The 11,585-nt window shown below is 46.4% G+C and overlaps 1 protein-coding gene across 3 annotated transcripts in view; it reads right to left on the bottom strand.

Moving 5' to 3' along the window:
* Positions 1-2,510: 2,510 nt before the first annotated feature.
* LOC138259318 (transcription elongation factor SPT5) overlaps positions 2,511-11,585 on the bottom strand; it is a 377,499-nt gene continuing 368,424 nt past the window's right edge. For all 3 annotated transcript variants that reach the window (XM_069206950.1, XM_069206951.1, XM_069206952.1), the window contains 2 exons: positions 3,703-3,798; positions 2,511-2,914 (listed from right to left, as the gene is read on the bottom strand). In XM_069206950.1, coding sequence (XP_069063051.1) covers positions 2,774-2,914; positions 3,703-3,798 — 237 coding nt within the window. In that variant the 3' untranslated portion in view covers positions 2,511-2,773. The remainder of the gene's footprint in view (positions 2,915-3,702; positions 3,799-11,585) is intronic.

Raw genomic sequence — 11,585 nt, 5'->3', positions numbered from 1 at the left:
ATTTGATGAACAGAAATGTCTGCCCTGTCCAACGCAAACTTTAAACAGGAGCTGGCTATATTCTTCTCACTTTCCACCAGATGAGCAGCCCCGTTTTAGATTTCCTATCTTCTCCCAGTGCTGGTGTGTGTGTGTGTGTGTGTGTGTCTGTTAAGTAGGGCATTTGAGTTTACAATGCGCCACTGGTTAGCTGCTCTCCTCTTCATCTCGCAGCCCATTAGTTCCATCCTTTAATTTTCTTTGTCTGGGTGTAAGGGGGGGCAAACATTGGTGAGATATTCGCCCTTTTCCTAGCTATAGCCGTAATAATGGAATTTGCTCAAACAGTACCTTTAATATAGGCCGGGTCTTTAGATGAATTTTTTTTTTTTTTCTTCAGGTTTTGGTGTGCCTGGGGCTTGTCCTCTTCCAGTTGCACATTACATTTGTCTGCAGGGGGTTTTGATTACCATACAGTAAGGGGGGGGGGGGGGGGAGAAGAGGGCTTGGATGGATAAGATTCCACTTCTTCCTCTGGTGACTCCCCTTCTAAGTCTACCCACTGCATATTGATGTATTCTCCTTCCTCTGAAGGTTGATCTAATGTTTGTTCTTCCTCTTCTGCATAGAAGATTTCCTCCACTTCTTCTTGAGGCTATGGTGTCAGGGGCGGGGTGGGGTAAATGTACTCAACCCTCTGTCTCCTCGACCTTCGTAGTCTTCAAAATTTTCCTTGGAATTGGGAAAATACTTATAGCGTCAAATTCTTTCTTTTTATGAATTAATGCGGCCATTTTGGTCTCAAACCTCTTTCTTTTATTCTCGATTTCAAGGGCTTGGTCTTCGGGACTCAAAATAACATGTTTCTTCTCCGATGAAGGAGCCTCTTTTGTCGAGTGTTCTTTATCTGGGCTTCGACCAACCCTTTGAGGATCATTGCCCCTTGACGTCCACACGTCCTTTGTCTTCCCTTCTTTCATCAATGTATGTTATTTGGGAGTTTTTCCTACACTGGAGGCCTTCTCGAGGGCTCCGTGCGACTCCTTTTTCGAGGGATAGGCCTGTGGTCAGCGAGCATTTCGATAGAGAGGCTCAAACCTGCGAGTCCTTTTTTTTTTTCAACTCTGGGTCTATAGCGGAGATGGCCGACTCTCACCTCTTTTCTGATTTTCTTCGGCAGACTTTCTTTGATTTCTATGACCTTGCAGTCCCCTTCCGAGGTTTCTCCCTCTGATCCTTCAGCGACATTTTCCTCTTCGTTCCTGGAAAGGCCCATATCCTTCCAGGATGGAGTAGATTTTTGTGTTGCATGGTCAGCCATTCTCTGTTTCGCTCTTACTCAGTCTCTGGCACAAAAACTGCACAGGCGTTGCAATCTTCACTTCAGTGGTCAATTGGAAGGCAGAGGTTACATACTGGAGGTCTGTCTTTCTGTGCGTTTTGTAAGGGCCATTTCTGCAGAATTGGAAAGGAGTTTTCTCCATCAAGCAGACCTGGGAGCTCCGTCTGGGTATTATTGAACCTCAGTTGAAGTTTGGATCTTTTCACCCGCTCGTTTTTACTGGTTTTTGCCAACCACTATCTGTGGATGATGTGTCCAAGTCATCTTAAACTTTCTTATGACTTTTCCCAGCGAATCTTCAAACATTTCCATACAAGTTGGAGACGTTATGGCAGACCCATTCAGACCAAACAATGGAAAAAAAGAATCTGAAGATGGCGATCGAAGGTGGGAACATCCAGAGGAGGTGCAACAACTTCACAAAGAGCCACCAACTGTAGGTTCCGTTAATGCGCATCAACACACAAGAGTAGAAAAAGGACAAAGACATTTTTTTTATTTTTTTTTTAAAGAAATAGTAGAATTTCCTGACCCAATGACCAGATGGTGGAATAACGCACAGCATGTGAATCCAATAAAGATTCATGTGCAAAATCATTTCTTCAATTAAAAAAAAAAAAAAAAATTATAATAATACTTTCTTTATGGAATTGAAGATTGCATGTTCAGCCCAACCACAAAATGGAGCTCACTGCAATGTTTGCCTTACATTGTGACAAACCACTGTCCTTGCAACCTTGTACATTAAGAATTTACAGAGTTTGATGGTCACAATAAAATGCTTACATGCCATATTTACTTGAAATGGAATGTTAATTAACCATCTAAACAATATGTAAGTCCAGATTTACGCAATCCTGGCCTCTTATACTGACTGCACCAATCAGAAAAATAAATCAGTACAGTACAACTGTAAGTGGTAGAAATTATGAGCCTCAAGTGCAGGAACGGAGAGGGAATTTTCCACACCAAGATGAAGGGATGTATTTGCTGCTGATGTGAGCCATAAAGCAACAGTCGTACCTCGTTTTTTTGTAGTGCAGGCCTTCTTGCATGTTTGGAAAGGCTCATCTATTTAAGGCGGCCAACACTGATCTGACATTGCTGATTCATGGCATGTGCAGAATGGAAAGACATGTGGATACATATGCCAGAAGGCTCTTTTAGGAGAGGGCCAAGAAATGACTGATGGCATTCAAGATGCTTTTATTGAAACAATAGCTACACAGCGGAGGGCCTGCTCTTCTCAGAGGTCACCCATGGAGGTGCTCAAAGTCTTACACTCGGTCTTCATTATGAAGCAAAAGGAAATGCATCATGGTGTTCGCTGGTCAGTGACAAGTGCAGGGGTAACAAACAAAAAGGCATACACATGGTTCAGAAAACAGAACCTAAGACATCTATCTGTACAGGGGTCTGAAAAGAGCGTCTAAGGGATAAAATGTCATCTTCCTATGCTTCCAATTTGCCCAGGAACCTCAGGTTGAGGATTTTAAGCTGTTCATCCAGTTCCATCCGGACAATTCCATCTTCTCCATCAATACTAAGGAGCACCCCAGTAGCTTCTCGGTCCTCTCCCAAAATTACTTTCACCTGCAAAACCAAAAAGCCAGAGTTAAAACAAAAAAACTAAAAATAGAAAAGGAATAGCATCATTTAAAATGACAATTGTTCAGTACAGAGGTCAGAAGAGGGGAGCAAGGTGGGAGATTACCAAAAAAAATAAAAATAAAAGGCATGCCAAAGAGGTAACTCCTATGAAGACATCATCTATGACATCACTACTGGCAGCAGCCACATGGTCCTGATGCACCACTCCATGTATGGATATAGTATGCAATAAACAAAGGGTCACAAGTTTGGGTAATGCTTGTTTGCATAATATGCAACATCACAAGCAGCTGCATATTACATATATGTGCCTCTTCTTAGTAATCACAGGCACTACTAGGGTCATATGATTTTCCACATTCACAACATTACAGATATCAAGCGAAATGTAGTGCCTCATTTAAATATCACACACTTTCAGGAAACCAGGATTTAGCTAAGTAAATCATTTATCATATCACAAATATCAAGACAGACGTGACAGCCGCAAAGAGAAGCCCTACCTACAGCATTATATCATAAAGGTTTAGGGTGTCAATGGAGCATTCATCTAACGCATCACATTCATGATGTAGAAACAAACATAGGCAGTGTAAGTTTATTATAACACACATCAAACCCAAAGAGTATGGCACTCTGACATGACACAAAAAGGAATATCACCTAAAATCAAACACTTACAACAGACTTCACTGCCAACAAGCTTGGTTAACTTTCTACATCGTAAGAACAGCACAAAACAGCTTAATGAGGAGATAAAGTATTCCTACCTTATTGTTCTTGGATGGGGTAACTGGTTCCAGGTGCTCCCCAGAAATACTTACAACCTTCTCACCATCCTGCAGGAAAACCGAGCACAATCCACCCTAGGGATAAAGAGACTGCATCAATCGCCTGTTACACTGCCCCAGCATGAGATTACATTTCGACAAAATGTATAACAGGCCATATTTGAGTTTATCAGAGTCCATGGGTAAGGAGAGTACTCTACCATTGAGGAACAAGACCATCAAGTTCTCAGAAATTAGCTGCTGACAAAAGAATGGATTCAGGTAAATTGTTTTTTCAGGTCCATGAGCAGTGGCCTCTTCACTCTACTCTGCACACTCTTTCTGTACACCTAAAACTCCTCTATCATGCACATGTAACACACTGCCTACATTTGCAGATTTATTTTAACACAGAGGTCTAGCAACAGCCTTTGTGCACCTAATTCTCTAACACAAAGATGTATGAATGCCTTATGTTACTCCGCCATCTGGTAGTTGGGTCCGAAATTGTCTTTCTTTGCTTTCTCTTTATTTTAAGATTGAGCGTGCAGACGCTTGAGACCTGTTGTATTCTCTTCTGTGGGCTTTCATTCGTTCATGGGCCTGCCTTTCAAAAATCCCTTGATGTCAGTGCTACATGCTTTATACGTTTGTCCTGTCTTGGGGCGATTTTGTTACCACCTTGTTCACCAACCCTGTTACAGGGATAATTGCACGATTGCTGATATGTTTTATGGTGAGCTGACTACTCTTTAATTTGCTCTTCCACCTTTTGCACTCCATGGCGCTTTCACATTTTACACACCACAAAATCGATCAGCAGTATAAGAGCGATTGGCATAGCTACCAGTTACTTCTCATTGTTTACAGTATTTTTCATATCCCCTTGTGGCAGCCAAGCTTTGCATGACTACCAGTTACTTCTCATTGTTTACTTTTTCATTCCATCTCATCCCAGCCATTGAGCCTTCATGTTTTACACAGCACAATGGGTAGTATTGGAGCACTTTGCATGACTTCCAGTTGCTTCTCATTGTTTATTTTTCATTTGTGCTCATGGCGACCATGGCGCTTTCACTTTTTACACAGCGCAAACTTGATTGGCAGTATTGAAGAGCTTTGCATGACTACCAGTTACTTCTCATTGTTAACTTTGTTTTTCTTTCACACTTATGACGGCCATGGCGCTTTCAAGTTTTACACAGTGCAATGGGCAGTATTGGAGCACTTTGCCTGACTACTGTAGGAGGCTGGTCTGGTGTGTGGTGGACACCAATGGTGTTGGCACCTTATACCAGGTCCAGGCAACCCTTATTAGTAAGTGTTACAGTGTCTAGGAAGCCAGGGCTCTCTAGTAGTAGATGTGATAAGCAGCCAAGGATTCTCTAGGAAGTGTGTGAAGCACTTCCAAAACCACAGTAGTCACACAGCAAATTATCACACATGAAAAGAACCAAACAATGTTGCAAAAATAAATGTACTTTATGTAGTAACACTGAACTAGAACACCATAGACAATCCCCCCTCTCTGGAGCTAAGTACACACAAACTATACACAGGTAAGTACGAGGAATTAGCACTGAAACATAAGAAACAGCAAAAAAATAACCAGGGCCTGATGAGGGGCCAAACCATATACTAAAATAGTGAAATGTGGGAATAGGTTTAGGGCTGGGAGAGTATGGAACCCCAAGAGATGTGCATCTAGAAGACTGCCCCCCCGCACCCCCCAACGCAAGCGCCCAGGAGAGCAGGGGGAAGTTATATGGTCATCCCATAGGCTAATATGGGACTTAGAATTAGAACAACGCAAGAACAGGACCAGACCAGTGGAACCAAATGGATTCCGGATAAAGAAGACCTGTCAAAGAAGGGGGCAGAGTTCAGTCCAAACAGGAATGTCCAGGCGGGGCAGGAGTCAATCCCCACCCTTCTGTGGGTGAAGATCTGTGACAACTGATGGGTGAAGGCCAGCTGTGCAGTCCAGGAGCTGCAGAGGAGTCCTTGAAGTCGTTTAGTAGATGTCCCTAGACGGTCCCTGGATTGCAGAAAGATCAGTGGTCAGGAGGAACACCAACAAGCACAAGCAAATGCAAGTTGGAGCTGAAGAAGATTTGCAAGGCTGGAGAGGACCAGGAAGGACCAGGGGACTCGACCATTGGAGGGTAGTCCAGGCTGATCATAGGAAGACAAGAGCCAACAGAAGCAGTAGGAGCCCCCACGAGCAACCCACTGGCAGCAGGCACAGTAAGTCGCAGTGAAGCCTAGGCAACACACCTGACGAGGAGTCCCACAGTACTGGAGTAGCAGAAAGGAGACTGTCTTTGCAGAGAGAGTGCTGGGGGCCGGGGCTACTTGGAGCATGAAGATCCCTCGGAGCAGCAGTCAAACCTTGGTTGCTGCAACAGTCGCAGTGCACAGGGATTCCGTCCTGGAGGAAGAGGCAAAGGTCCACAGTCTCCCAAGTTGGACAGAAGGCAAAGAGGACAATTTAGAACCACCACCTGTGTGGAACAATCTTTACAGATCCACGGGACTGCAGATTTCAGAAGCCTGACGTCTTTGCCTTGGGTGCTTGCAGATGCAGGGAAGTGACTCTTTCACTCCAAAGGAGATTCCTCTTTGCTTCTTTGGTGCAGCTGAAGTCTTGCCAACCCCAGAAGGAGCAACAGCCAAGGAATTGTTGCAAAGTGCTGACAGGAGCTGTGGAAAAATGTTGCAGGGGAGGTTGTCTCTATATTGCAGTCTTGTTCGGTTCCTGTGAAGTCCATCAGCAGTTCTGCTGGCCAGGAGCGGAAGAGTTTGTTGCAGATGAGCCCTGGTGGAGCCTTCATAGCCAAATCTGTGGACCCACCCGCAAGGGAGTCCCTAAATAGCCCAAAAGGGGCTTTCCCACTCTGCAAGGCAACCACCTATCGGAGGGGATCACAGACGTCACCTGCCTGACCACTCAGATGCTCCCAGGGTCAGTCCCCTTTCTGTTGTGTAGTTTTGCGCCAGAACAGGGACCGGGCATCCCTGAACTGGTGCAAACTGGAATATGCAAGGAGGGCACCAACCTTTTAACACCTATTTCCAAGGGAGAGGAGGTTGCACCCCTCTCTCACAGGAAATCCTTTATTTTGCCTTCCCCTGCTTGAGCTAGAGAAGCAGCAGGAGGGCAGAATCCTGTGTGAGGGTTTGCAGCAGCGTGGGCTGCTCGCAGACCCTGGAAGACTGGTAGGAGCAATACTGGGCATCCTCTTAGGAGGCCCGAGAGTGCATGGAGTCCTGCCACCCATACTAGCATCAGTACTGGGGTATGATTCCTACATGTTTGATACCAAACATGCCTAGGGTTGAAGATATCATTATGTAGCTGGACCATAGGTAGTGACCTCTGGCCAGTACATAGCTAAAATGGCTTCCCCGCACTTACAAAGTCCAGAGAATTGGAACTCTAGTTCATAGGGGCACCTCTACTCTTGCAGGGGTGCCAAAATACACAGGAACCTGCACCCTGCCCTTAGGACTGGAAGGGCCTACCATAGGGATGACTTACAGTGACATTGTGTAGTGACCAAGAGTGAAAGGGTGCATGCACATTTTCATGCAGGCTGCAAATGGCAGGCCTGAAGACACAGTTTGCATGGGCTCCCATGGGTGGCATAATATATGCTGCAGCCCATGGGGGAGGGATCCCTGGTGTACCAGTGCCCTGGGTACCCATGTACCATATACTAGGGACTTACAGGGGTACACCAGAACACCAATTGTGGGGTGTAAAGGGTACAATGGGAACCAAGTTTACAAGAGAGCACATTCACTCGGGTCCTGGTTAGCAGGATCCCAGTGAAAAAAACAGTCTAAGCACACTGATAAAAGACAAAAAGGGGTGGGGGTGGGTAACCATGCCAAAAAGAGTGACTTTCTTACCTGCCCCAAACCCCCCCTCGACCTATGGACAATAAGACTCCCTTGCTCAGTTGAGTCTTCATTGCCCAAGTGTAAATATCTGGAAAGTCCATCTGCGTTGGAGTGGTTACTCCCAGGTCTATGTTCCACTGTATAGTCCATTCCCTGTAGTGAGATGGATCATCTCAACAATTTGGGATTTTCAGCTTCAAGGCCCAGACCACAACAAAGGCCTCCCTCTCAAGGGCTGACCAACGCTTTTCTTCGGGAGTGAATCTTCTACTTATAAAAGCAACAGGTTGATCATGGCCCTCTTCATTAAGTATAGAAAGTACTGCCTCTATTCTGACATCAGAAGCATCTGTCTGGACAATGAGCTGTTTTGAATAGTCAGGGCTTCTTAGAATGGGAGCAAAGCACATGGCCTGTTTCAGGTCATCAAAGGCTTTCTGGCAGCTAGCTGCCCATAAGACTTTCTTTAGCATTTGTTTGGATGCATTTAATGGGGATACAATGGAGCCATATCCTTTTATGAAGCTCCTATATTACCCAAGCAGGCATAAGAAGGCTCTGACTAAGGTTTGAGTAGTAGGGGGAACCCAATCCATGATGGCTTGGATCTTGCCCTGTAATGGTTGAATGTGGCCTCCACCCTCCAGGTGGCCCAAATAAACAACTTTTCCCTGCCCTATCTGGCATTTGTGTGCCTAGATAGCGAGGCCTGCCTTTTCTAAGGCCTCTAGCACTGTTCCAAGGTGGACCAGGTGATCCTCCCAGGTAGAGCTAAAGACAGCTATATCATCTAGATAAGCTGCACTGAAGCTTAGTTCACCAACTTTTGGAATGTTGCAGGAGCATTCTTCAAACCAAAGGGCATCAATGTGAAGTGATAATGCCCACTAGGTGTTGAGAATGCTGTTTTGGCTTTTGCATTTTCAGACAACTTTATCGTCCAGTATCCTGCAGTCAAGTCAAATGCACTGTGATACTTGGCTGCAGTCAGAGTATCTATCAGTTCATCTGCCCTTGGAATTGGATGAACATCAGTCCTAGTTACTGCACTGAGGCCTCTAATCAACACAAAACCTAATTTCTCTTTTTCCATTTTGGGAGTGAGGCTTGGGACAACAGGACTATCCCAAGATCTGTCTGAAGGCTCAATGACTCAATTCAAGCATCTTTTACACTTCTGCTTTGATTCATTCTCTGACGTGGCCAAGCTGCCTATATATTTTGCTTTTTACAGGCAGACTGTGTGCATTTATTGTGCTGAGAAGTTTGATACCAAACTTCACAGTTTTCAGTGTAGCCATTATGGTGCTGTGGAGTGCGTGCATGACAGACTCCCAGACCATATACTCTTATGGCTACCCCTGCACTTTCAATGTCTAAGGTTTTGCTTAGACACTGTAGGGGCATAGTGCTCATGCACTTATGCCCTCACCTATGGTATAGTGCACCCTGCCTTAGGTCTGTAAGGCCTGCTAGAGGGGTGACTTATCTATACTTCATAGGCAGTGTGAGGTTGGCATGGCACCCTGAGGGGAGTGCCATGTCGACGTACTCTTTTTATCCCCACTAGCACACACAAGCTGGCAAGCAGTGTGTCTGTGCTGAGTGAGGGGTCCCCAGGGTGGCATAAGATATGCTGCAGCCCTTAGAGAACTTCCCTGGCATCAGGGCCCTTGGTACCAGGGGTACCAGTTACAAGGGACTTACCTGGATGCCAGGGTGTGCCAATTGTGGAAACAAAAGTACAGGTTAGGGAAAGAACACTGGTGCTGGGCCCTGGTTAGCAGGCCTCAGCACACTTTCAAATCAAAACTTAGCATCAACAAAGGCAAAAAGTCAGGGGGTAACTATGCCAAGGAGGCATTTCCTTACATCGAGTGCTAGTGGTTGGGTCTACTTGGAGCCTGAAGATCCCTCGGAACAGGAATCAACAAGCCTTGGTTGCTGCAACAGTCGCAGTACACAGGGATTCCATCCTGGAGGAAGAGGCAAAGGCTCACCAAGTTGGACAGAAGGTAAAGAGGACTGCTTAGAACCACTACCTGTGTTAGAGAATGTTCGCGGATCCAGAGAACAGCAGATCTCCGCAGTTGGACGTCATTGCCTCAGGTGCCTGCAGATGCAGGGGAGTGACTCCTTCATTCCAAGGGAGATTCCTTCTTGCTTTTTTGGTGCAGCTGACCTGGAAATGGAAATGTTGCAAAGGGATGACAGGAGATGTGGAAAATTTTTGCAAGGTGAGGTAGTCTCAGTGTTGCAGTCTTGTTCGGTTCCTGTGAAGTCCAGCAGCGGTTCCATGGGCCTAGAGCAGAAGAGGTCGTTGCAGAAGAGCTCTGGTTGGAGTCCTGCGTACCAAATCTGGGGACCCAACCACAAGAGAGTCCTGAAATAGCCAAAAAAGGGGCTTGGTCACTTTGCAAGGTGACCACCTATCGGGGGGAGGTGTGGGGAAGCAGTGGGTCCTTGAAGTCAACTACCTGAGCTTACCACTCAGATGCTCCCAGTGGCCTCTGCACATCTCGTTTTCAATATGCCAGAATCAAGTGGCCCTGGAGGAGCTCTGGGCACCACCCCTGGGGTAGTGGTGGACATGGGAGTGGTCACTCCCCTTTCCTTTGTGTAGGTTCGTGCCAGAGCAGGGACGGGAGGGTTCCTGACCTGGTGCATACCAGATTATGCAAGAAGGGCACCAAATGTGCCCTTCAAAGCAAGACTGTGGCATGGGGAGGATACCCCTCCCCAGCCTTGTAACACCTATTTCCCACAGAAACTCCTTTGTTCTGCCTTCCCCTGCCTGAGCTAGTCAAGCAGCAGGGGTGCAGAATCCTGTCTGAGGGGCTGGAGCAGTGTGGGCTGCTCGCAGACCCTGGAAGACTGGTAGGAGCAATACTGGGGGGTCCTCCAAGGAGCCCCCAGAGTGCATGGAATCATGCCACCAATACTAGCGTCAGTATTGAAGTATGATTCTGACATGTTTGATACCAAATATACCTAGGTTCGGCTACCCCCCCTCCCGCTCCCACCCCCCCTTAGGACTGGAAGGGCCTACCATAGGGGTGAGTTAGTGACGTGGTGTAGTGACCAGTAGTGAAAGGGTGTATGCACCTTTTCACGCAGGCTACAAATGGCAGGCCAGCGGACAGTTTGAATGGGCTCCCATGGGTGACATAATACATGCTGCATCCCAAGGGCGACCCCGGGTGTATCAATGCCCTGGGTACGTAAGTACCATACAATTGGGACTTCCCGGGCTACACCAGCATACCAATTGTGGGGTGTAAGGGGTACCAAGGCAACCAAATTTCGAGACGAGATCACAATCACCGGGGTCCTGGTTAGCAGGATCCCAGTGAAAACAGTCTAAGCGCACAGACAACAGCCAAACGTGGGGGTAACCATGCCAAAATGAGTGGCTTTCCTACAACTACCAGTACCTTCTCAATGTTAACTTTGTTTTTCATTCGCGGCCATGGCGCTTTTAAGGTTTCACAGTATGGACTTGATTGGCAGTATTGGAGCACTCTGCATGATTACCAGTTGCTTGCATGCACCTTTTCAAGCATGCTACGAATGGCAAGCCTGCAGTCTGAATGGGCTCCCATGGGTGACTCCTGGTGTATCAATGCCCTGGGTACATAAGTACCATATAATCAGGACTTTAAGGGGTACACTATCATGCCAATTGTGGGGTGTAAAGGGTACCAAGGCAACCAAATTTAGAGAAGAGAGCACAATCACTGGGGCCCTGGTTAGCAGGATCCCAGTGAAAACAGTCTAGGCGCACTGACAACAGGCAAAACGTGGGGATAACCATGCCAAAATGAGTGGCTTTCCTACAACTACCAGTTACTTCTTATTGTTAACTTTATTTTTCATTTGGACTCATGGCGGCCACGCTTTGCATGACTACCAGTTACTTCTCATTGTTCACTTTTTCATTCCCGCTCATGGTGGCCATGGCACTTTCACGTTTTACA

The sequence above is a fragment of the Pleurodeles waltl genome, chromosome 9 (genome assembly GCF_031143425.1).
Source record: "Pleurodeles waltl isolate 20211129_DDA chromosome 9, aPleWal1.hap1.20221129, whole genome shotgun sequence".
Taxonomy (NCBI): Eukaryota; Metazoa; Chordata; class Amphibia; order Caudata; family Salamandridae; genus Pleurodeles; species Pleurodeles waltl.
This window is presented reverse-complemented; position numbering and strand designations above follow the sequence as displayed.